The 27,070-nt window shown below is 37.0% G+C and overlaps 1 protein-coding gene across 39 annotated transcripts in view; it reads left to right on the top strand.

Annotated features, from left to right (window-relative positions):
- Positions 1-27,070, top strand: part of SORBS2 (sorbin and SH3 domain containing 2) — a 198,610-nt gene that overhangs the window by 104,833 nt on the left and 66,707 nt on the right. For 16 of the 39 annotated variants that reach the window (XM_039550408.1, XM_039550404.1, XM_039550406.1 and 13 more), the window contains exons 3-7: positions 14,290-14,339; positions 21,201-21,293; positions 21,864-21,890; positions 22,874-22,998; positions 24,454-24,600. In XM_039550408.1, coding sequence (XP_039406342.1) covers positions 14,330-14,339; positions 21,201-21,293; positions 21,864-21,890; positions 22,874-22,998; positions 24,454-24,600 — 402 coding nt within the window. In that variant the 5' untranslated portion in view covers positions 14,290-14,329. Of the gene's footprint in view, positions 1-14,289; positions 14,340-21,200; positions 21,294-21,863; positions 21,891-22,873; positions 22,999-23,982; positions 24,601-27,070 lie in introns of all 39 variants that reach the window. The other 23 variants (XM_039550413.1, XM_039550414.1, XM_039550418.1 and 20 more) reach the window with 6 other exon arrangements.

Raw genomic sequence — 27,070 nt, 5'->3', positions numbered from 1 at the left:
CTCGTGGGTTGAGATAAAGGCAATTTAGTAGAGAAAGCAGAAGCCACACACTCAAGCAAAGCAAAACAGGGAATTAATTCACTGCTTCCCATGGGCAGGCAGGTGTTCAGCCATTTCCAGGAGAGCAGGGCCCCATCACACATAAGAGTGACACGGGAAGACAGAGTCACAGAATGACCGAGTGACAGTGTTGATTTTCAAAATGCTTACTGTTTTGTGGTGTTAGCACTGGGTTACCATGTGATACAAAAATTTCTAGCAAGAGTGATTTATCTGTTGTACAGCTTTCATTGTAGTGGTTGTGTTGAGACCGCTAGTTTTGTAAAGTAGGAAGCACAAGTGTTCTTTAGAAAGAAATAATAAAATAATGGTATTGAAAAGCAGTGCGACAGACACTTAGAAATGAGTTGTAAAGTACATATAAAGCAGACATCTCTTACCTGAGCAAATAATGAGTTATATTAGATTACTGTGCTATATCAAAAAATACTGAATTCAAAATGATTTATCAGGTAGAAGTAGTAGAGAAGGTTTTTAAAGATGAAGTATGAACATGAGAACATGGAGCAGCTGGTTTCAAGGAGGTATAAATTATTCTAAATACGAGCAGAATTTATATATTATAGCTATATAGCAGAAGGGAATAGGAGAAAAATATGAACCTTATCTTCAGTTAAATCTGATGTTTGCCTTGTGGTTTCTTTAAGGTAACTAATACTACATTAAAATGGGCTTGAAGGCAAGGCACTGTTGCTGTGTCAGTAGTTAAACTGAGGTGACTCATAGGGAAGACCTAAAGAGCTGAGTGGAGTTGCATGGGAAACTGTTACTTTGATTTAGAGAAATTGTTTTGAAATTACATGAAGTATTCCAGACTTTCTAAGCAGATCAAAACCTGAATGTCAATGTCAAATTTTTGTGAGTGGAAAGACCAGATTAAGATAATTTTTTGAAATATTTAGTTTGTTTTGCTCTTCTGGGACAATTTACAGTAAATTAACTTATGTCTAAATGAAAGCTTAGACTAGCCAAAAAATCAAACATGTGATTTGAAAACAAGCAAACAAATAAATAAAGTCAAAACAGGACCTCTTAAGAATTTTGCAACTTATGCACCATTTTCCAGAATTGCTACTCTTATCTACAAACATTTTTCTATGTAAAAGTGTTTTCCTACAAAACGTTGTGTTTGCATGGTAATTACAACCTCATCAAGTTTTACGAGGGAGATACACATAGTGTTCATTAAAATAAAGAAGTGCACGTTCTTCAGCAACAGAGGGGATACTTAAGAATGGGATTTTGAGTGTGAAGGGGAGGCTTCCAAGAGGTAAAACAGAATGGGATGAAATTACAGCCAAAATAGCAGAAAGCAGAGATGTTCAGAGCCACACCTTTGAAATGAAAGGACTTTATTTAGGAATTTCTGAACCTATGCCACTGATAATACTTAGAGCAAGTGGAGAGGAGAAAAATTTTCTTCAGAAATGAGGATAGGATGCCAGGAAAGTGAGACAGTGTGGGGTTAGAGATACAGGTGAATACTGAATGTGAAAAGGATCATGGTACTGAAAGAAGGGAAGTAGAGAAATTCAGCAAGAGTACAGAATAGAAAGAAAAAACTAGACATTCATCAGCAATAATACAGGTCATTTATTCTCTAAAACTGTTAGTTTCTCAAGAAGTAGATAATTTTTAATTATTTGAAATAGAAATCAGAACACTAATCTGTCTTTTTCAAAAATTAGCTTTCAAAGGCAAATTGATTCCAACATACATTCCTTTGTTTATGCCTGGACTTTCAGAATTAGCTCATTTTTTGATTGGAAGTACTCTGATACCATTTCACTTAGATGGGAGAAAGAACATCTTGCTACTTCAAATGTTACTGATCTTCAGGGGAAGTATTTACATCTCCTGGGACCAATTTAAGGTGATGGATTTGTGGAGATATTAAAATAGCTTTTTACATTTTAAAAATTATTCCTTCTTTTAGGCTTCTGGTTTCTTGTACGCTGTGTTTTGTAAGCAGCACCGGCAACTGCTGTAAGGAATGAAAAAGCAATTGTGTTTTCAGTTCATTAACTTTATTAATTTGACAGCTTTTTACAGATAGGCATTTCATGACTTCAGGAAATTTCAAGACTAGTTAGCATAACTTTATTGGAGGAGAAAGATGCATGTTTAAAAATGCAGTGTGAGTTTAAACCTTCTTCCGTTTCATTCAGAAAGTTCAGGTGAAATAAATATCAGTAATTTGAGTCACTCTAAATTTCTTACATCTGATTTAATATTGATCCTTTAAATGTTGAATCCTTTAAAAAAGGAGAAGCTTACTTCTTTACTCACCTGCCATACAGTCCTGTCTTACTGTTTCATGTGACTAATTATACATTTTTGGATATGAATGATTGTGAAATAACAAGTTCTAAGTAATACCGTTATAAGCCAGACTATTAAACATAAAAATCCTTAATAAGCAGGTATGGATGAATTCCACAGTTACCATATTTTCATGCCTATAGCCCCATGATTTTTAAAGATTTTTAAATTTTACCAATCTCCTATATAGGACCATGATTTGTAAGATAATTAAAATTTACCAATTGCCACTGCAGATCTTGGTATCACTCTTCTGTCTGCAGAAAAATCTGGAAATGGTAACTTTATAGATGCTGTAGTCCATTGTAGATGTAAATCATGTAGATCCACTGAGGATAGCTGGGCTGCTGCCCAGTAGCTTGTAAGTAACTTATGAGTGCTGAGAAACATCCCAGAAAGCTGGTGAGAAAACCAAGAACTGACAGAGCACCCTGACACTTCTTCCTGACAAAAATCTTTTGGGTTTTCATATGGCTAAGCTGAAAGAAGAAGGTGACAGGCTGCTATGACAGTATTAAAACATGCACTGTTCCCATCACTGTTCAGTATGAGGTCTGAATCCTGTTTAAAATTTTAGATTTTCATATAGTGGTGATTGAAAGCAACCAAAAGGTAATAGTCTTACCTGTGTTTCTCAGTCTGCCTAGTTTGACAGTAAGATCTGTTTACAGTTAAATTTCCATTTTTTCAAGCTATTTTAAATAGCTCTTCAGAGGAAAAATTACTGTACTTGTTATGCCACTTAACAATTGGTGTAGCATATTAATGAAAATCATAGAATGTAATTTACCTTAATGATATTTTCTTCTTCTTAACACTCCTAAACAAAATTTGCATGCCTCCATGTTAACTTGTTCACATTCATGTGAAATACATGTGCTGGAGTTGAAGCCTGTGTCCTTGTCACGTGCATGTGGGTTGGCATACAGTTGAAATCAGTTGTGCTCTACATAGCAGGGGAATTTAATGAGCAAGTAACAGTGGCTTTTGAAATGACACACTGCTGCAGTGCACTGTATGGTAGGTGGCTGTAGTTATAAAACTATAATTAAGTGTGTGGGAACTGAGAACATCTGCTAAGGGAATGGCACTTACTGTTGCCAATTTAAAATAAATAAATAAATAAATACAAATGCCTAGTGCTGTAAAACTGACATTAGGATACTGGGTACACCAGGTTGAGCTGAGGACATATTTTAATAATTGCATTAAGTAATCTGGGGGGTAGTACATGACGGAAGATATTCTGTCATGGTGCATTATGTCATCTATCCGCTATCTGTTATTCATACTGCACTTGATGAGGTTGAACAGCTGGTATTACAGCAAGGCATGTAACTGATCTATGTGTTTTCCTGAAACAGATACCATCTCATGTGCAGGCACTCCAGGAGTTAGTTGAGTGACGCTTACCAAGCAGAACAATGAGCCCTAAATAGCACTGGTGGTGGCATCAGAACTGGGGCTGTTGCAGGTACATTTGAACTAATCTGATAACCTCAATGTAACACTGCATTTGGAACCAGTACTAAACCCACTCAATCCTGCTGGCATCAGAGCTCCTGGGAACATACCCTTGGCAAAATGTCATGGGTGGTTAGAAAGCAGAACAGGCTTTATATACTATCATTTATCATTGTAATAATGAAACAAACCTTGTCCTAAAACTTTAAAATATTCAATAATTTTGTTTAGAACTGCACTATTAGCCTCTGTTAACTTGCTGGAGGAGACCAATTATCTGTTTAACTATTATCATAATTTTCTGGTTTGAGATCCTGTTTCAAGTTTCTTGTCAAAATAAGAGGTCATGGTTCTACAATATAATGATTTTGTTTACATTAAAAATTCTGGTCACTTACAGCAAAGTTTGGACTCACTGGGTGGAATACAGTGGCATTCCAGTTACAGTGGCAAACTTTTAATACAGCTTTGATAGGAATGTGACTTTTTCTTCTCATTACAAAAATTCACAAAAAAATCTGTTTGCAGGTGCTCAGTAGAGATTTGGCAAAAGTAGAATCTGAAAATCTATTCCCATTGCACATGAATAGAAAATTAGAATTGAGTACTTGAATGCTTCTAAGTGCCAGGGCTGGTATAGGGAATGAGTGGGACTATTCACGTAGTTGGTACTGCAATGAATGCTAGAGCAATCTGAAAATGAGGTGCTGGTGTTTGCTATTCTTTCAGACCCACTGTAGACCAGTCTTTGCAGAGGAAAATGCTGCCTGGCTTGAAGACTGAGGGAATAAAAGCAGTAGACTGTGACAAATTGCCGTTGGCGGGGGAAGGAGGAGTTTGGTTTGGAGAGTAGTGGCAACAAAACTGGGAATTCAGTGGGTTAGAGCAGCAAGACTGGCTAGGAAGGGATCTGGGGCTGAGAGTTTAAAAGGTGGAGGTTTCTCTGATGTCTCTAGAGGAGTGATTTGGGTGTCCCTGTGGTGCCAGATAATGCAACTTCAGTATTTCCCCTTCCTTTCAGAAGGAAAGAAAATCTAGAAGGAATTCCAGAAGGAACATAGAAGGGATGAGAAGGAATTGCTTTAGCGTTGTGAAGGCTGCAGTAGGAAATGCCAGCTAATGCTACGTCTACTGCTTCAGCTTGTTCCCTCTGTGTGGATGTAGTACTTGCAGTAGTTTTATAATCACTTGTTTTCTGCAAATCTGTGGCCTCATCCAAAATGCAAACTGGATCTCCTCATGGGATGCGGGAGTAGGTTTGGGTAAGGAATGGAGTCAGTAGTAGACTCTTTAGGGTGCTTCTTCCATTTGCTGACACAGTTTGCTTTGGTAGTAGGGAACTAAGAGAGTGAAAACTCATCCTGGTTTGTGCCCTCCCTCTTCGTTCCTGTGGTAGTGGGTCTTGTACATAATTGTGGAAGAGCACGGAAAGCTCTCACTTGTGGGTGGCTGGCAGGCAGATTCCAGTGCACTTCATAGCCACACGTGGCAGTGCTGTACAGGCACCCAGTCACCTCTCGGGTGATCCCTAACCATTGTCCCATTGTCCAAGCCTTGCACAAACCTCTGACATTTTCTTTCAACATTTCTGTGAAGACTGAACATTTTTTTGTGTGCCATCTCGCAATTGTTCCTGTACCATTCTGCTTAATCTTTGTGAGTTTTTAGCTTTAGACGGTTTGGCAGAAATCTTAAATGTGCTGCTGAAGAATAAGGAGTTGAGAGGGAGAGAGAAGGATAAGCAAACAATCTAAAAATTAACCAGATGTCTAGAAGTTTTGAAATTCAGCTAGCAGGTACAGGTAGTTAGCTTTAACACTTCTTATTTTCATGAGTTAACTATGCTCCCAACTATAATGGTTGGTAGGTCTTTCTTTGGCTATTTATATTAGGAAGAATTGTAGCTTTTTTGTTGTTGTTGTACATAGCATTGAGGCATGTTGGATTTCATGAGGTCTGAAATCAACTGATGGTACAGTGCACATACTCATGTTGTAAACAGTAGTAGTGGCATTATTTTGATGTCTGTTGTATGGAGGAGTGAAGATATGTGAAATGAAAATTGCTGATTGTGCCCCATGGGAAAAGGCAAAATACAATATCAGCAAAATATTCAAATTCAAGCTTGCAAGGCTGATTATTCTGGTTTTCATGTGTTGTACATGAGGAGTTTTCCTTTGTTTTGAGAGCACATAGTACTGCTGGTGTTAAATATCTTCTTTCCTGCAAACAGTTAAGTCTAATGGGACTACACTTATGCAAAGCAATGGTAAAATTCTTGAGAAATGGCAAAATGTGCTAGGAGTTAATAAGATAAACTGCATGGTATAAGGCAGGCTTTATAGCAGGGATAGAAGATAGAAGTTTACAGCACTTGACTTGCTTTGAAGCCTGTCACTGATGAATCATTAGGTATTGAGGCATTATGATATGTCAGCATGAAGATTGAAAGGCCAGAAGTATTTCTTGTGCAGCAGAACTGAAGAAACCATATGTCTGTTCAGATCAACAGTGAATAAATCTACTTTAGCTTTTGCTTCCAAACTCCTTAATCTAAAGTAAAATCTTACGATCTTTCCCCATTTCATTGCTTTTTAGTTCTTGTCACTTTGGGTTCACAGAATAGATGTGCAGATGTACCAACAAACCTAAATTGGAAGATGTGGCTCAAGGAAGGAGCCTGTCAATGCTTCCTCTCCTGGGGGTCACTGAAGTAGGTGTGTCAGTAGTATTCTGTCTACAGAGCCAGAGTAAAGCTGATCTGAAGTCAAGCCCCTGTGTGGATGTCAGGCTTTGACACTTACCTTTTGGCTGGAGAAAGTTAATTCTACTTGCTGATGCTGGAACACACTTTGGAACTGAATCACACCAAGGCTGTTCAGTGAGTTCCAACTGTATTAGTCATCAGCCCATGCAGAGCTTGAAATGAATATAGTGGGAAAAGCTTGGGTTCAACTCTCCACCTTTTTAGACAGCAGAAATCTTTTGGTTGTTTTTGTTGTCTTCCTCGTGTGTAACAAGGCAAATTAAACTGGATGTGGTGTGGGAGAGAGTTGTGTGTCTGGGTTTATGAGGTCCATGCATTTATCCACACACGGCTCCTAAGTCTTCCTTCCTGTATGAATTCACCTACATCTAATAATGCCTGAGTATATTGCCCACTTGGTTTTGGTAAGGTCTATATTCCCTATGAGAATTTGTTACAGAACCTGTAAACCTTCAATGTTTCCAAGACCTCTGCATCTCTGTCAAACTTAGCCAAAATTGGCCACAGGTTTTAAGTACTCAGTAGGGGTACTGAAAGTTTTTCTGTACAATCCCTTCAAGTTATTATCTTAGAAAATAATAAGGATTCAAATCCTTCACTTGGTGTCTCTTTGTTAGTCTTTTAAGTTACAGGTATTCTTTCGGGTTTTATGCACATGTTACAAAAAGATTAAAGCAAAATGCTGCTCCTTCAGCATAGTTAAAAGAGTATATTAAGGAGTCTTACATCACTTCACACATTGGTCCAACTCTATTAGCTATATGTGACATAACCCAGTAGTTCAGGGAAGTATATTTTTATATTTAAGACAAAACTGATAGAGGGAAACAGAAATGGACTTTTCTTTCATGAATTAACACTATTCCCACTGATTCTATGGGGAGTGGTATTGACTCGTGGGGGAAAAAATCTGTATTGGAAGGAATTCTATTTAGGTGGAACTTTATGCATATTTAGTCTGAAATTGGTACATATTACATACCTAATAGAAAAGAGCAAGAATGCATTGTTTGTCATACTGTATAGAAGCAGAAAATTAGACAATACTTGAAGTATTCAAGTGACCAGTAATTTGCAAAGTTCTGGAAATGAGTGATGAAACTAAAACTTTCTTATGTTCCTGACAACTTTGGTAGTTACTGCAATGTAAAGAACCCAGATTTAACCCTCCAATGATGATTTTTTTAACAGAAACATGGTTCTAATGATATTTGTTTGTCTTGAAAAAGATGGAGAAATAGTTGGATATTTTGGGAATATTTGTATCTTCTTGGAAATGAAACTTTAAAATAAAATTTTAAAGAACATCTAAAAGATTTGACAGGTGAATTCTGGGTACCATTGTTTAAAAATTGTAATTCGTAGAAGACAAATACTTCATTGTGATAAAATGAAAACTTTCAGAAGTACTAAGAACATGCAGAATACTTTTAAGACACTCTGTCTTACAGTGGAGTTTTTTGTAATTATGTCTGTGCACACCGATCCACTGCATGTTTACTTCAGTGACATGCTCTCATACAGTAATCTGCACTAATTTCCAGCCTACAGAATGAGTCCATTTGAACAAATACAATTCCTGTAAAACAACAGCAAAGGCAGAAGACAAAAGTACTGAACAAAAATAACCACCACTAAAGGCTAGAAATGTACAATTTTGTATTATTAAAAGCAGTAGTAGGTGCCTGGAAAAAAGGCTAAGAAATGTGAATTGGAGTCAGCAAGTTAATGGAACTTTTCTTTTAACCTTTAGTCAGTTAATGGAACTTTTCTCCTTTTTTATTTATATTTAAGTAGTAAAAATAATGAAAAAAAATCACAAACACCACAAGCATGACTGGAATTATTAATAAAATTTTCTCTAGTAGTAGAGGAGGAGATGCAGAATGTAAGAGCAGCAGTCTGTCCTCCTCGTTCCTTGTGCAGCTGTAAAAATAACCAGTAAAATGTACAGAATGTTGTCAGCTTGAATAACTTTCTTGGTATCCTCTTATACTTGCAGTATCCTTTTAGGAAAATGTTCTGCTACTGAAGTATTTGAGAAGTGTTTTGAGATGACAGCAAGTACCTATTTAGAACCAAATGCAGAAATTTTGTTCATTTTTCAGTACATAGCAAGTCAAAATAAGTATCTAGTAAAAATCATGCTACAAACAGGCAAAAATTTAAGCTTTGTGTGTTTTCTTTAGAGACTTAACTTGATACCAATTTAAATACAAGTGTTTGAACTTTTTCTGCTGATGCTATGTGCAAGAACAAAGATTGCTGTTAGAAACCTGCAGTTTAGAAACATGGTCTTTGCTTTTCCTATCAGACAATTGGTAAATTTTCTGTGTTTCATGAATGAACATGGGAAAGGAAGATACTGATTTCTCTTAATCTTGCATTTTTAACATTCTCAGAAAAATTGCATTAGGAGAAGTGTCTGGAAAGAAGTTCCTGTGTCATCAGATTTATTCCCCTGCCTTCAGACAGTCACATTTTTTCACATACATTTGTCAAATTCAGAATATTAAGTCTGACCACAGCACTTGTGACAAGTGCTTCAGACCTTTTTTGTCATGAATAGAAATTGCCTTATGATTTTCAACTTAATTTAAGATACATGAAATGGTTAATAGTGCATTTATTTCCTCCACTTACGTCCAATCCCTTGATGTGCTTATAGAGAATGTTCAGTCATAGACTCCTGTGATGGATTCTCTTGTATCTGATACTCTGAACATTTGTACATGGAAACTAGAACCTCTTGGATTTTCCAACACAAAATCTTAGCAGTACATTGAATAACAATGTCAGTATTGTATTTGCTGAGGAAATAGGCTCAAATATCTGATCTGCTGTAGGTTAGATATCAGCCCAAGATTGTTTGTAATACTGCAGATGATCCAGGAAACAGAGGTTTTGTATGTAGAGATTTCTCTGGTCATGCACTTACTGCTGCTGAGTACAATGTGAGTTATCTGTTGTGTTCCAGTAGAAGTTTATGACCATGTACCAATTATTCCGCCATCCCAATCGTTTAATGACCTGATCAGTACATTTGCAGATAATGTGCATGAGTAACGTGCGCAATGACACTGCACTTCTTGAGTGAGGATGTCTTCACAACCCTGTAAGAAAAAATGAAAAGTTAAAGTTACAGAAACTGCGATGTCACTTGTCTCCCTGTGTTTGTCTCTTTGACTACCTATCTGAAAACACTTTAAGTAGAACTGGAGTTCTAGCTCCTGAGTGTTCAGATCCTTATAGGGTGAGGCAGTGTGGTCTGGGGGAAAACAGTATTTATGCTTGTGATTAACATAAAGCATAGTTCTGTGGGGCTTTCATAAAACATATGCTTATGCATATGCTGACCATATGCCTTACTGTGTTGGATCTAAGTAAAGATGCCCTGCCATTTTGGGGACTTCTTGTTGCATGTTAATAAAATTGAAACATGGGGGAACCATTTTCATTATAACCATCATCTACCTGTGCTCCATCAAACATTTTTTTATACAAACAATATCTTTGCATCTAAGCTTTCTACCTGCTTATAGGCTCAGCAGGAGAGACTTCTTCTAGCAAGGCAGCTTCAGGACTGTTGTTTCTTTGTGTGAGTGTTGTTGTCACAATCTAACATTTTGGGGTTTATCAGTTTCCATTGCATTCTCATTGCCACAGTTGTCCTGCTAACAGTAAACATCTGAAACAATTTCTTTTAAATAGTGAGAGAAATAGTCAGCTTCACTGTAATTTCAGAACTAATGCTTCATACATTTTTTTACCTTCCATCACTGAATGTATGAGTTGGCATATGAAGTATTGACCTGTTGTGGAGCAGGAATGCTCTGCAGAGTCTTAATGATGTGTGTTAAAAGAATATACTGCCACATGCAAAATAGAATCCTGCCGGGTAATAAATATGTGTTTGTGGATCACCTGCAATGTTTAAACTCACCGAATAAACAATCCTTGTAGTAAACTCACCCACTGACTTGTTTTCTTAGCTTTGCAGATATTTTCTCAAGTAGATTACTCTCTCTAGCTCAAACTGTGAAATTAGCAAACAACATTAATGAAAGTTTGACACTCCTTCTGATGAAAGTCAGGACAGCTCCTGTCCTCTGCAAATATCTGGGAACTGCTCTCTACCTAAGAAAATGAAAATCTGTAATTTTCCAGCCAGACACATATCTATGCTGCTGTTGATCCATCTGCACTCTGTGTTCTAAATCAATTGCTTCTCTCACTAAAGGTCCTTGAAGTAGAATTCATTAAAAGGATGGTAACTGTAAAAAGCACATACTAGAATTAGATTTAGAATTAATATCAATACTCTATCAAAAAATTACATTTTAAACCTGCTTTTTATAATATCTTTCGTGAAATGGCAAAGAATAAATAAGAGCTAACTTAGAATCACAGAATGGGTAAGGTTGAAAGGGAACACATTGGGTCACCTGATCCAACCTTCCTGCTCAGGCAGGGTCATCTGAGAGCACGTGGCACAGGATTGTGTCTGGATGGTTCTCCTGCCTTATGGTTGTAGGTGCTTGAAGAGCTGATCAAGAATGGAATTAAACCCCTAGCAGTAAAGTCATGCATCTTGATTCATGAATAAACTGAGGGTGGGGAAACCTTCCTTGACTTCTCACTAACCCTTTTTATAGCTCCATATGAGTGTGGAACAGAAGGGGTGACAGAATGTTTTCCTTCAGCACCCCCCACTTCAGAACTTACCAGGAACAGAAGTAATCACAAGTAGATATCAGGGTCTCTTGGAGAAAATAGAGCAGATGTCAATGAGATTCCCACAAGACTTTGCAGTAACCTCTTGCAATGCAAAGAATTTCTGAGCTAAGTTAATCATTGTAATATTATCAAGGATATGTATTTAGTGAAACTAAATGTAGCAATGGTAACTGCAGTTGTATGCAACCCAGCAGGTCCATTTTTGTGCGTTAGCACAGTCATTCATTTCCTGCTTCATTAGCTCTTCCAAATGAAGCTAACTACAGAAAATGACACGAAGATTCATCCTGGATTTCTCTCTGCAAAAGTTGGGCCTGCTACTGTGCTTAAACTCGCTATTCTTTTACCTCAGCATCAAAGATCAGATGTGAACTGAGTAGAAGACTTGCCCAATCTAGGTGACTGATTTTGAAAACTCAATAATTCCTGTGGTGCTTTGTGTCCGCACAGTCCTTGCAGGCCTTCCTTCTGTCACAGCATTGGCTGTCTGAGAGCTGAGTATCGTAGCTGATCTTTGGGTGTGCATTTTGGCAGTAGTTAGTGTCTGATGCTTCCAGTGGAACATTCATCTCTCCTCTGTCAGGGGCAAACCCATTCCCAAAGAAAAATTTTCAGAAGGAAATCAAGAAGGAACCTCAGTACAAAACAAAACCAGCCCTTTGCTCCCTGTTCCTCCCCCCACCACTTCCTTCTTGAAGCAAGGATCTTAAAGACTGATTGAAACCATGTTGAATAAAGTCATTTCAGGCATATGGCATTTAATTTCATCGCATTCATTTGGCTCCTACCCCAGTATCATTAAGTATTTGAATGGTGCTGTAGCTCCTTAGAAGCAGGGAATTCAAAATAATTTTAGTATTAAATACAAGGCCTGCTGTTTGCATGCGTGAGATTTGGATTGCCTTATTTACATGCATATGTTAGGTATGCAAGACTAAGTTGTTTTTTAGCAAAATTAGATTAATGTAGAAACGGTAGTGATTTGTATGAGGTCCCTCGGTGAGTGTCAGCAATGTAGCCTAAACTGTTCAGATAGAAATTCTTAGGAAGACAAAGCTATGGTGCTGAAACTGAGTTTTGTCTGTTAAAACTTGAGTAAGAGTTAAGCATGCTTTGGGTAAATATATCAAAGCCACCTGCTAGAAATCATTTTGGCTCTGCAATGTTCCAAGAGTCCTCTACTTGTTGGGTCTGAAAATAAATATCATGTTGCATTTCATAGCTTATACGTGGTACCATCAGCAATCCAGTTCCAAGCTAAAAGAAGGCTTGGAAATGGTGTCTCCTCTAGGAGTCTGAAAACACAGTGGGAATTTGAGGCTGTAAGAATATTCTGTAGCAGTTAAAGAAATCCAAAGTTTCAGTCTGACACCATATATCAAAAAATTTTTTTTACAAACTGAATATGCCTTAATTTTTAAAAGATCTTTTAAAAATTCTCAGGGATAGTTTGCTGATAGCTGCAGCATAAAAATAATGCAATAGAACTTCATTCACTGCCAGTTATTTATTTCCATAGTTCTCAAGAAGTTTAACATACATCTCTTTTTGTCACAAAACTGACTGCATAATAGCAGCAGAGTTCAGATAGTTTCTGAAAAACAGTAGTTTTTTCAAGCAGTGGAATGTCTGGCATTGTTATGAGTACAAGAGAATACAGCAATATACATGTTACCTCAGAGGTACAGTTAATTCAGGGTTCCTGTTGAGTCGAACTGGAATTCTGTTTTGATATTTTGTTTACTTGTATTAATGAGTACCTTGAGTCTCCCATCACAAAAATGGTCCCTTATGCATACCTTCCAACTTACTCCAACATAGCCAGGCAGTTTATATTTTTAATTTATTTTTTGAAGCTGTATTACATCACAAAATCTAATTTTCCCCTTGGTTTTATCCTGGGCTTGGTGTGGGAACAGTGCAGTGGGAGAATGATTTTTTCTTTTTTTTTTTTTTTTTAAAGCCCTCAGTATTTTGGCCTCTAGTGTGTCTGCCCATTTTCTAAAGTAAATTATAATGGACAGTGTATATGTAACAATACAGCTAAGACTGGCTAGTATGCAGATGCCACTTCATCCTGAGATAAAGCTGTGACATAAACTGGCAGTAGGTGGAAAATAGTGTCTACTTTGTCCTGTGATATCAGTAGGCTGTTAATGTAGGATGCTATGAGTTTTCTGCAGTTGTAGTTTGGTTTGTTGTGTTTCACTATTTGTTTGTTTGTAAGTACTGTATAGAGTTGGGATATCTGAATAGACTCAAACTTTGTGTGCACTTTACATTACTTTGGTGCAGATTATTATCTTTCAAAAGTGCGTTGGCGTATAGTGACTTGGTTCACTACCTAATGATTCCATTAGGAGTTTTGATAAGGATTCCTGTGGGTGCGAAGACACATCCCAATTCTGTGCTTAGAAATACATCAAGCAACATTAAGAATTTCAGTGTTGTCTGTGGAGATACGTTAAATCACTGGATGGAAACAACCACATCTGCTCATAAATCGTTAAGAAAGACTTGGTAACTTTGGCTGCTTAGAAAATATTTGGAGACACCTACTCTTCACAGCTTTTAGTTTGCACAAAGGAGTGAATAAACCTTATAAACATCTTTTTAAAATATTTCCATGTTCCTGTATGGAAAAAATTTTTAGTTTATAGTTTCAAGACCAGAAGTTAATCACTAGGGGTTTTTTTATGCCAGAGAAAATATTTACAACAGAGATATTAAACACTTGAAAATAGGGTGACTTATAATGGAAGTGAGAGTTCATCTTTAACTTTGGAAGGACAAGCAGTACCAATTTAATTAAAGCGGTGTTAAAATAGGACTGCCATTTGTATCACAGTGATTCTCCACCCCTCCAAAAAGCCCTGCTGCCATTTTGTACCACACATTCTTGTCCTGTGCAAATTAATAGATCGTTTTATTTTCCGCAGGAAATCTGAAGACTTTTATAGCAAATCCTCCAGTGTCAAAATGAACACAGGTATGCTGCATCTGTGAGATTTTTTTTTTTAATGTGTTGTTTTGTGAGCAGAGAAAATCCCAAATTTACTAGAATTTTCATGAACAAATTGTACTTTGAGTGCTGAACTCAAAATAACCAAGATACTTTAGTAGTGTGCCTGCTTATGTGCATTTGTATTCCATATGTAAAATTTACATACATGTTTTTCTATGTATGGATATATATGGATACACAAAATAAAAGTGCATGTTTAGCCTTCTGTTCTTAATTTTATAGTATCAGTTTTGTGCGTGTATATGTTTTATGTGAAAATGCATAGTATGAGGGTATAGCAGTGATGGAAGAGTGTCATTAAAGCATCACATTTTCCTAAGAAAATGTGCATGCTTTTAAAATCCTTTATTTCCATTCTGTACTGTCACTAAATTAAGGGGCATATAAACACTGCCCTGTATTATAAACTGCACTTGCATATCAGCTGAGGATAATCTTGAGGATATGTTGTACTTACGGTGCTTTGTATTTTCTCTCAAGCTGCTGTAACAGATGTATTGACCAAATTAAGTACTCTGTAGAAAGTTATCTTCATGATCTATGACAGCATACTAATAGTTGCTCCTGAACTTCCGAAGCCTGTAAGATAGTGCTGCTGTTTGTGCTGGAAGAGGGAATAGGTCTCTTGAAAGCAGACTGCTGAAATCCTGGCCTCATTTAGGTGTAAATTTTCGGTTGCAGTCAGCTCTTTAGGTGAACTGTCTGGTTTGAAGATTAACCTGTGGCCCAAGGATAGACATATCCATCCTTTCCAAACCAGTGGCTTTGTCACTGACCACAGTGCTTCACCATGATATGGTATGTGGGACCTGAGGACCAGAACTACCTTTGCAGTCTGATTTTCAGCAGCATGCTCTAACTCAAAGGGATTAGCTTTTCCATGGTATAGGTGCCGTTATCTAGATCACTGTATTAATCAGGCTTCATGACTTCCTGTTGTCTCAGACATTCGGAACTCAGTAGGAGCCATTTTTTGAACATGCATTTTAATACAAAGTTAAAATATATTAGCTCACTTGATACCACTACATTTGTAAATAGAACAAGCAAGAGAAATTAATTTCTTCATTTGAGTGTGTACTTTTGTTCCCCAAAGTTTTGGTTGTTCTTAATTGTTTATCCAAGGTGGTGTATTTTTCATTTATAAAAATACTATTTGATATTTTTCCCATCCTCTCTCATTTTTAGTGAAGGTGCCTTTCCTAAACATGTCATTCTATATAATTAAGATAGTACTAAAATAAGACTTGTTTAATAGAACTGTAATTTCAGAAGTAACTTGGCTAATCATCGTACTATAATTACATTGTGCATTGCTGTCATATGAGTTAAAATCATATGATAGAGGTAATTTTATAGCTTCACGTTCAAAAAACGTGAATAAAGAGGTAAATTGCCAGTTTGTGCTACTGCAACCCTGAAGTATGACTTTTTTCAATGTTATACTAAGATTTTTCATGTAAGTTATGAATTCTCAAGACAAAAGACATAAGATTTAAATAATCTGTGGCTGAATGACTTCTCTTGGGGATTGGGAATCTTCTGATCACACAGGAGCCTTGAAAACAGACCTTAAAGACCTGAACATGCCTGAAATCCTCTCCAGTTACTTAGAGATATCATGATTTTAGGTTGAACTTTCATCTACTCTTCACTTAGACAGTGAAAACATTTTTTCATCTTCTGTATGCTTGATATTAGTGTGAATATTATCAGCTGCAGTAAAAGAAGGCATTGACAGAAAATGTGGCATTTCTTATCAGTTCCATTGATGTAGATTGTTCTCTGACTGTAAAAAAAAAATAAAAACCTGCGAGTAGGGTGTAAAAGTGGACATCCTGCACCTATCCTTGCACTTACTTAAAGCGTTACTTCATTAAGAAAGAGAGTGACTCAGGTGGAATCTGTTCTGCCTGGTGTCCTGTCTAGCTATTTTTTTTTCCTCTTTCCTTTTTTTTTTTTCCTTTTTTCTTTCTACACTATGCTTTCTTTGAACATGAGTGCTACAGCTTTGGTTTGGGGTTGATGGGGGTTTCTTTATTTCACTGCTTTATAACAGGAATTTGTGCATGGTCCAGTTGGAGGTTATCAGATACTATTGATTTGCCAGTAGTTTTTTTTAAAAATACATGTTTCATTAATGACTCCTGTAGGTAAATGAGCTCTCTAGTCTGATGCCAGTAACTGGTGGAGTGGTAAAGCTGGTGTATATGCAGCTTTAAAAGTAAAAAGTAAATCTACTGCTTAGAGGGGGCTCCTCTAAGACAGTGCTCCCTGTGGCTGCAGACTTGGCAGTCTGTCTCAGCAAACCCTCCGGAAGATATTTTTGTCTACAGAGAAAATGTTTTGAAGAGCTTTGGTTTGCAATACTCTACCATATATGGGAGGGATTTTTTAGCATTTGATGTTAATTCTGTACCACATGTTAGGAAGGAATATTCAGCAGCATAAGGCAATGAAACATTTTTGCAAAAGCTAAGAAATAGAGGTAAAATGTAGAGAAGGTTTTCAAAAGTATCAAGGGTACTTTGGCTCATGCTTCCTTTTGGAGTTCAAATGTCACAATTTTAAAATAGTAGTCTCATAGAATGTTGTGTGTGTTTTTAAACCCAGACTAAGCAATCATCAACAGAAAAGTATTTTAAGCTATATATAGGGGATTTCTTCAGTAAGTATTCAGGTATTTTACAGATTGATGAACATCATTAACTTGGTTGCTTGATTAACTAACTTACAGAAAACATGAGCTGCCCATGAAGCTCACATCAGATTAAAACACAGGATAAATGTCCTTATTGTTCATTATACATATGTGCATGCATAGCTCATGTTGGAGGAGAGGTAATTGCATTGAGGAATAATAAATGGATAGAAGTTAATAGTTAAAACGGATTTTTAGTGTTCATCTGTAAATATTTTGGCTGAATTTCACACAGATCATTCTTGATAAATGCATCTAATTTTAAAGTTATTAAACAGGTTAGCTGTTTGCATTAGATGAAGCACATAAAAACAGCCAAGAGTGAAAAGTATGCAGTTCTGGAAGACTGCAAATATTATCTGTTTGTTAAAATTATTAATGGAAGCCATTACATGGACTGTTCTCTTAAATTTTGTCTGGGACACAAGAACAGAACTTCTTGGGTCTATGCAGAGTTCCTGAATAGATTGTTAAGCTGCTTTTAGATCACTGAAGTAAATTAGCTGGGCTTGAGTTCCAGGCATTCTACAAAAAATTGACTTTTTAGCAGCATGAAAGAACCAAATAATAGGTTTGTGTAGATTATGTGGTAAAAAGCTTGTCAGCACATCCAAAAAGTACTTCAGAGAAACAGTGGAAGGAGAGGAAGCCCAAGTAATAGCCTGCCCTGCCAGGATACTCCCAGGCCCATCATAGGAGCCATCAAATGCCTATCTATCTCCATAAGCCTGGAAGGGCACAGAGACACAAGGGCAGCCAAGAACACAAATTGAGAAGACCCAAGAAACAAAGGGTTTCCCTCATCCAGGGCGTTCCCAGGGCTGTCACAGGAGAGCCAGGCATGCATTGAGTGGCAGACTCAATGTTTGAGCCCAGTTGCTGGAAGGATCCACTCTGTCCATGTGTGCCATTCTCCCTAGTGGACCTTCAGCCAGAGAGGGAAGGGTGGTGAGGCCGTTGTGCTGTATTAGTGTGAGTGCTTGGAGCTGTGTGTCCACCCATGTATGGATGGGGTGTATACATGTGTCTGCTGGGAATGCATTTCCAATCTCCCTCCTGGCTGGATCTGGGGACATAGAGAGGCAGCAGCTTTGTCTGCCTTGGACTGTTGGACCCAGCAGTATGTATTTGCTTCAGAAGGTCAGAATGCAAATAAGGAGTAAGAAGCCCTGATCTGAAGACTTCTAAACTTGAATTCACTGTACGGACAAAGGGAAAAATGGTACCATTCACAATTACAGTGAATAGACTAATAATCAGCAAACATGTTTGGATGCCATTTTTCTTTTCTTTAATAAGCTTTAAGAGCTTATTAAGAATTTCTTGCCCCTGGCTGCTCTCTCTCACCTCTTCACACAAGGTCACCATCCTTTCATCTTTGCCCCCTTTGTTTATGCCACTGCTTTTACGGACTGTCTGAAACAGTCTTTTCAGAAACCCACCCCCTGTTCTTAAATGAAATGGTGGTATTTTGAATCGTCTCCATCTGGCTTTGGAGCAGGACCCAACCAGTAGCCTATTTGTCAAATACAGATACAGCTCACTCAGGGTGATGCTGTCTCTAGTAGGAGCAGCTGTTGGGGCTGTGAATTTAGGGGAAGGGGTTAAAGGTGGAAACAGAATTAAGAGAGGGAGAGAAAAAGAAGCTGCAGTTGCATTTTAGGCAGCTGTTTTGATTGTGAGTTATTGCTTAGTTTCACGTTCTAGCATTGCCTGCAGACCTTAGCTGATTCCGGTCTCCTTTGCTTCAATGTTAAAACAATACCTGGTAAGACAGGGCTCATTCCTGAAGAATTTTTCAGGTCAAAAGAGTTGGGAGCATGTAAATACATATTTGCGCGCATATTTTTTATATATACAAGCATTTTGTATAGATTGTTTCACATATCCTCATTTGTTCCTTAAGTAACAGCTATGCAATATTAATTGCTTTTAGTTTGCAAGGGAAATGAGCAGAAGATCATTAATTCAGTTTCCAGTACTGTTTCTTAATACTCTACACTCCACTTAATGGGAGCCTGGCCTGAACATAGATGGGAAGATGGAATCCATCCTGCATAAATATGTGCTTGCCCACATACATTCATATTCTACTAAAAATTTTGCTCAACTCAATATCGTATAAATGGGAGGTTATGTCTTAATTGAATGCTAATTGGATCTCATTATGTTGTACAGATACTGATAATTAATGCGGGTACAGACTTGTGAATATATATATTTATATTATATATATAGGGGTAAATATTGTATGTAGTCAGGTACAATCTGTTTTATTTATCTTGTATAAAGCCAAAACACTTTGCTAGATTATGGGTCCATGAAGTATAAAACTCTGACTCAGTTCAGTTACATTAAAAACTAAACTGAAGCAGAATTTCCTGAAGTTAAAATAGTTAAATATTTGTAGTTAGCTTCTCGTTGTCTTCACTTTCTCTATCATGAAATTCAGGAAGGTAGCTCTTGAAAAATTACAAGTAAAGTATCACTTTGTTTGAATAAGAGCTGTGACAGTATAAAAATTTTTTCTAGCTTATGTTAAATGTAGTATGCTTTCAAAGTCTGCCAATATTCAGATTGGAACAGAACCTCAGTATCAACACATCATCAGATCTCATTGGAATTACCTCTGATGTATGTTGATGGTGGGGGAAAAGGAATACAAGAATGGAAAATGTGATTTTAATTACCATTGCCATTCTATATTTATGTAAGCAAACTAAAACAAATGTGCAGATTTGATAGCCATTGCCTTAGTTTCACGTGTACAATGCCAATAATTAATGGCAGGTAATGTATTGCTTTCAACTACTGCTGGCTGAAAAAATTTGGCCTTTTGCCTTGAGCCTTGAAGTTGGCAATGAGTCTTTGGTACCACTTACATCGAGACAGTGGCTCTGATGTTTGGCAGTGTTAACAACTACTTAATGCATATCCTACAGGACCTGTGGCCAGGGGAGTATTGGAAATACTGAAGGAACAGGGGAATATTGGAATGAGCAAAGAAATACCAGGAGCTCACTTCTCTTAGAGACGTGGGTTAAAGATGACTCTGTGGCTCAAATTACTTCTATCTTACCAAATACTTTCTGCAAATAGGTTGCAGGTCTTCATTAAGAACTTAATTTTATAAAACTCCCTGTCATAGGTCACAGAAATAAAAAATGCATTTATCATGCTTGTAGTTCCTGACTTCATTGAAGCACTGAATGAAATTTCAGTAGTATCAAATATTAAAGTTAAAATAATTATTTTAGTGAAGAGCAGAAGAATATTCTTGCTAAATATAATTGGGAAAAATATTTATTAAGTTTCTTTTACAACTATGCTAGAGTTGCTACAAAGCTAAGTTGTGGGAAAGCTATCTTCTAATAGTAAGAGAGTATTTATAAAATGCAATGGCAGCTCCAGTGAGAGAGAAGTAGAATAAAGAAAGAAAGGAGCTGGGCAAGATCCTGAAGGAAGGTTTTTCTCTATACCTCATTTTTTTTAATTATTCTAGATTTCTAGTCATTGCCTCAGAATGTTATTCAGTTCCAGACATACTTTTTTTTTTTTTTAAACTTAGATAAAAAAGGAGAAGAGGGACAACCAGTTTGTTCCATCAAAATGAAAAAAAAAAATTATGCCTTCACTAGTAATTTTGTTTCTTGAGCATAAAGGATCCAAAAGACTGAAAAAAAGTACTTTGTCAGCTGATCAAACATGAGCTTAGTTTATGAATGGTGTCTTTCTAATGCATACAATGAAATCATTTTACAGTGCAGATTATTGATTAATATTATTTTGGAATGCTTAATCCTTTATCTTGATTACTTGTTTGCTTTTACTAATTAGCTGTAATTAAGCAGTCTTTCAGGTAACAGAGTGTATATATTTCCCTAGGGGTTTAAATATTAAATACAGCTTTCTTCAGTTATTTTCTATGAGGTTTATTATTAAAAGCTTGTGAAATTTTATGTTTTCTGCAAATCTGCCAAACTTGCGAATTCACACATTTCTGCAGCAGTTCCCTAACTGCATGCTTACTTTCATACATGTTTGGCATATCTCACACTGTGATATGTTGCATGTGCTTGCTCCCTTTGTCTGGGGCTGCTGTCTGTATTGTTTTGTGCTTCCAGATAGCGGTGGGTGTGCTCGCAAACGCGCTGCAATGTCTGTCACATTAACAGCTGTGAAGAGAGTTCAGAGTTCTCCAAACCTATTGGCCTCAGGTATAACCACTAACCATTGAGATACAACTTCTGAATGGCTTTTTTGTAGTTGTGCATTCCTGCCATATTACTTTGCAACGAGGAGAAGGGTAACACTGTTTTCTATTCCACTGACAGATCTATTACTTCTACAATGCTTTTTAAAAAGTGGTGGTAATTTCTCTCTGCCTCTGCTTAGTAGCCATTCATGAAAAAAATAATAAAACATGAATTATGTGTAAATTCATTTTGCCCTTGATACGTATTTTGGGTCTCACATCCCCTGTATTTTTTTCAAGATAACAAAGCATGAAAAAGAGGTTTTGTTTATTACAAACTTTTTATTGAAACTTGATTTAAAACCTCTTCTCAAGGAAAAGAATCTGAGTGTTGCTGTAAAATGATTGTCAGAAGCCAGATTAACTTTAAAAAATCATTTATGAAGCATGTTTACCTAAAAATATTCACAACAATAAAAACATACTAAATCTTCATTAGAGAGGCACACTGCTTCTTATCAGTACTCCCGTGTGGTTTTTGCAAAATTAATTTATTTCTAACACAAATTAATATTGGATATTTCTTTTTCAGGGTCTGATTCTCAGTCTCCAGATTCAGGTAAATAAAACACTGTATTATTTATGTATCAGTGTAATACCATATAAGTTGATGAATTACAACAATCTTCTATTTATTTGATTTCATTGCTCCATACTTCCTCATTCTTCAAGGAAAGCACACCTGAAATTATAATCCTAATTGTTAATGGTTAAGACCTCAAATTCAGATCTCATTTGAAAGCATTTATTTCCTGTAACACAGAGTATGTTGTCAGAAAAATGAATTGTGTGGGAAAAAACAGACTGCTAATTTGCCACCTTTAGCTTCATCACTGTGGCACCATTCGGTGGTACTTGCTATTTCCTTTTTGGTGTCTTACTCAGGATTTCAAGTTCTGCCCACCTCACTTAGCAGCCTGCTCACATAATGTGTTACTTTTCCCAGCCTCTTACAGTATTTTGTCTTCAACATCTCCCTGTATGTTTGGCCAACGCTTTGAGGGCATTCCAGGTCTGAGGATAGAGAAAAAACATGGTTGGTTAGTTGGAAAATCGAGGTGTCATTCAAATTCAGCAATAAGATACGTTATTGGAACAACTAATTGAGTACTGTGGTTAAATTTTGTGAAACTGCCATGACCAACTAACTTTACATGAGCTGTTTTTCAAAATCCACCACAGCTGTGAAGTTCAAGAACCTAACCTGAAAGTGAAAGAACTTGAGCCTGATTTATACAGGGGCCAAAGCACCAGCATCTCAAAGAGACTCTCAGGGTTAAAATACATAGTCTGTATGAAAGCTGTGGGAAGATATCAAACTGCCCAATACCAAGACTTTTGGCAATGGTTGAATTTTCTAAATTTTAAAGATCAGTATTTTGTAGAGTAGCAGCTTTAGCCATGTTCTTGTAACTTCCGTGGTAAAACAGCATCATTGTCAGTTGTGTAATTTGTTTAGTAGCTGGGTTGCTATGTTGAGAGCACTGTAGATGTACTAATCACATCAAAAAAAATGGTTTCATTCTTTTTTATTTACAAAAGCTTGGCAATCTTACAATAATGGAAGTAGAGAAACGCTGAATGGAGACGCCAGCAGTTCATCTCTTTCAGCAAAAGGTTTTAGGAGTGTGCGGCCAAATCTGCAGGATAAAAAATCACCAACTCAGGTAAAACTGGACGCACCACATTTACTGCTATGCCATTGCTGGGGGGGTTATTCTGGTGGGGGAGCACATATAGATGGGATACCTCTATGAAATAGTGTCCTGATGTCTTCCAGATAGTGTGAATCACCTGTTCATATGGGTCACTACAGACTGGTTTACTGCATAGATAAAGCATACTCCACACAGGCTGTATGCCCCCCGGTTAATTACCAGAAATTGCTTTCAATGAGTAAGACAGACAGCTAAATAAAACTAGGTCATACACAAGTAAAAGCTTTCTAGGAGTGTTCCCAGACTTCAAAGAGTATTTATTAATAGTTTACACTTGGAAAAGTGCACCAGTCATCAAAATATTTGAGAATTAAAATTTATTAATTATACAGAATAAAATGCTTCTGCCTGTTTTGTGGAACGATGTAATTAGAGCACACTAAAAACAGAAACAAACAACAACAAAAAATCAAACAGAAACCCCCCCCCACACTTGGAAACATCTTTATCTGTCCAAAAATTATCAACATACTAATCTTAAGACTCTGTTACTATTTTAATTCAAAGGTTTAAGAGGCTCTATGTTTTATATATGTGTGCTATGTGTGAATAATTGCTTCCTATCTAAGATCATGGAGTACTTACATACCTGAATGCTTTCACATCAATAATTCTTATTCAATGTAATAATTGTTTTTTAAAAGAAAACGAATAATTGTGGGCTCCCCTCTCATCCTTTCTGATCCCACTTTACTCCAAGGAAATGGAACATCTGGCTGTTTAAACAGAAGCTGCACAGGAAATGGTGGTGGGAACCTGACCAATTTAGTTGTCCATTGAGTTGAGCAATGTTGAGATGAAGCCCTTTAATTTGCAAGTTCCTTTATTTAAATATAAAAGTAAAACTTAACTGTATCTCCTGCTAACATTTACTTTCTTTCTGTTTCTTCTTCAATGTTATTTTGCTGTGTGTGGATGCTTTTGGCAAATAAGGCACCTCTGCCACCTCCTAGAAAAGAAAGTTTTCGGAAAGCAAGAGTAACTAATCACGAGAACGAAATTAATCTCCAGGCAGTAACTGCTGATCCAGCTAAACACCACCCCACAGATACTGCCTATTACACTAGCGAGACGTCTATTCAGGAGACAATGTCTTCCCAAATATCTAACACAAGTGTGTCCTATGCACAAAAAATCATTAAACCACTGACCTCAATCTCCAGTGCAGACACGAGCACAGTAGCTGGCATTAGTACTACTCTCCATCAAGGCCAAAGGCAACAGTCTCAAAAACGTAAAATATCTACCCTGAAATTAACCCGGACACGTGACCCAGCAAGTAGCATTCCTTGTAATTCACAGCAACAGCTCAAGCCTGTTGAAGAGCCAGTATTTCCAGGAGGGCCTGTCTCACCTGCCTGTAACCCCATGCCTGAGATACACATAGCGTCTCTTTCCGTTCAGATAGTTCCCACCCCTGACAATAAAGCAGAGCCTGAAATCCAAGATCATCCACCTAGTATTTCTCCAGACACTTCAAAGATGCCTTCAAAGGATTTGGGACAAAAGTCTACAGTTCTTCCTTCTTCACAGGCTGCAGAATGCCATGTGGTATATTTAATTTTTCCATCTTTTATTTTAGATCTTCATGAATCACTTAATAACCATCTGTTTAGTTATACTTACATTACCAAAGTTAGATCTTGTGTTTTCTGGGTAAAACTACCTGTCACATGGATCAAAACAGAAATGAACAGAACCTGAAGGTTTTGGAAAGTTACTGGAAAAATAAAATTATCTAGCTGAGATGGAAGGCAGAATTCTTTGTTCTTCTGCTAGCACTTTATGAAGTGCAAATGCACCACAAGAAATTATTGTACTCTAGGTGATGCATCTGCTTGAGTGGCTCTTCCTAGAGAGGATTGCATTAGAGGGTTATGCTGCCATAGATGCTGGAAGGATCAAGTATGGATAGAAAAGTTTAGGTTGAGTTGGGGGGAGCTTAAATGCAGCTCTGCCAGTTTGCTAGGGCCACAAAAAATACATTTTGTCAGTCAGTGCTTTCTGCAACACTGGGCACTGCTGCCTCCTATGTGTCCTGTGCAATAGAGCTTTTTAAAGAAAACAGGTTGGTAAAATCTTTGTCAACAACCTCCATATGAAACATCACTGGGCACTGAACTTCTACTCTGTTTCCCCTATACTTTATGCCTACTGAAATGAAATTTCTTTAACTATACTGATCTCATGTAGGAGAAGTGGGAGTATCAGACACACAGTATAGGACCCAAGGAGTCTGAGCAGTATTCGTCGCCATTCAGAAACTCATTGGGTCAAATGAAATAAGCCTGGGCACAAGAAAGCAGCAGTGAATACATACTAGGCAAAAGGAGAGCTCTGAATAGACTTTGTCCTTTCTACTCTGCCTTACCTATCCACATTAGGATTTTTCTATTTAAAAAGATAATTATTCCAGTATATCTGCCAATATACCATCTTATCTGTGTTTGAAATGGAGGTAGAGATTGCTGTAGGTCTAGGCATATCTGCCTCAAAGCTTTGTCTGAGTGAGAATCCCATCATGGCATATTTGTGTTCATCTAGTTCTGCTGGAATTATTGAGGCTGCTCTGAAGTAAATACAGGACTATTGACAGCCCTATTGTCAACAGTAGTAACACATCTGCTTTTCCAGACTGTGGTTCTTTCAGAGCATCACATTCAACCACATCTCTACTCTGGAAGCCAAAAGTAACTGCATTAAAAACAGGATAGCTTTAAAGTTGTAATACGTCTGTCTCCCCCTTCAACTCCCAAGTAAAATTTTTGATCAGAACAAAGCTCTGTGGAATTATATGGCAATAATCCGCAGTGCTCCTTTTAAATTCTCTCCGTTAAAAAATAGGAGCACAGAAGGATTAATCACTTTTGTCTTTCTCAAGACTAGGCACTATCAAAACTATCATCTTAAGTTCTTCATTTAGGCTGCATAAAATTTAGAACATTTTGAGAAAAACAAGTTGCTTTAGCTTTTAGAAGAACCAGTCTGCTACTCAGTGATTTTTGCCAGCTAAAACAAGTCAGTTCAAGCAAGAGTCACAGTAAAGAATCCATGTCAGAAACAATAAGGAAAGCTGAGCAAGAGGTATTTCTGATAGATGGGGTAGATATGAAGATTGTAGATGACAGGCTTGCAAGTCTTTTAAATATGGGCATCAAAGGATACTGTCAAACAGCAGAACAGGTGTGGCCAGTACAAATTTTGTGTCTGTTATCTTTTCACTTAAAAATAGTTGCTCAGCCTGTTAGAATATGATGCATTATATGTGGTCAGAGAAATCAAAGTGTTTCTCAAAAAAGAAAGTATGATAGCTAACAAAGATTACAGGAAATACCTTTTTATGATCAAGAATAATACTCAAAGTCTAATCAGAAGGACTAAAAATAGTTCATCTTCAAGTTACTATTTCTTAGAATTTTAAAAGTCAAAACATATTTTGCATTTTCTTTTTAGTTTAGAATCTAGTTTAGTTTCACTTTGAGCTGAAAAAATCAGAAAAGTATCTGTGGCTTATTTGGCAATTCTGCACTTACTTTTCTGCCTTCTCCTTGGTTTCAGCATGTGGGAAGCACTATCAGGAGTTTGGCAACTGGGTTGCTCTAAATAAAATGATAAAAATTTGGATCGATCACAGAGATCATTAAGGAATGTAGCCATCTTTTCAAGCTGTATCCCTTTATGGATCTCTTACCTGTAAAACTGAGTTGATGTTTTCTGTACTGTTCAAATTTGAAATAAATTCTGATGAAGGGGTGTATTTGGCATCACAATTGAGTCGTGGAACCAGTGGGTTTTGTAGCTCTTTGCTAAAATACATATCTAAAACTAGAGTACAAATCAGCATGTGAGGTGGTGTAAAATTCTGCATCAGGTGAGGTCCCAAAATGAAGATGCCATGAGCTAAAATTAGAAATAAAGGCTGCAGCTATATGTTTAAAAAGATTTATTTTCTGACTCAGATCTCAGTTTAAAACCTTGAAACTATTCTAGCTAATGCCAAATATTAGTGCTATATGTCATA

Source organism: Corvus cornix, chromosome 4, assembly GCF_000738735.6.
Source record: "Corvus cornix cornix isolate S_Up_H32 chromosome 4, ASM73873v5, whole genome shotgun sequence".
Lineage (NCBI taxonomy): Eukaryota > Metazoa > Chordata > Aves > Passeriformes > Corvidae > Corvus > Corvus cornix.
The sequence above is the reverse complement of the archived record's forward strand: the minus strand, read 5'-3'. Positions and strand labels throughout refer to the sequence as shown.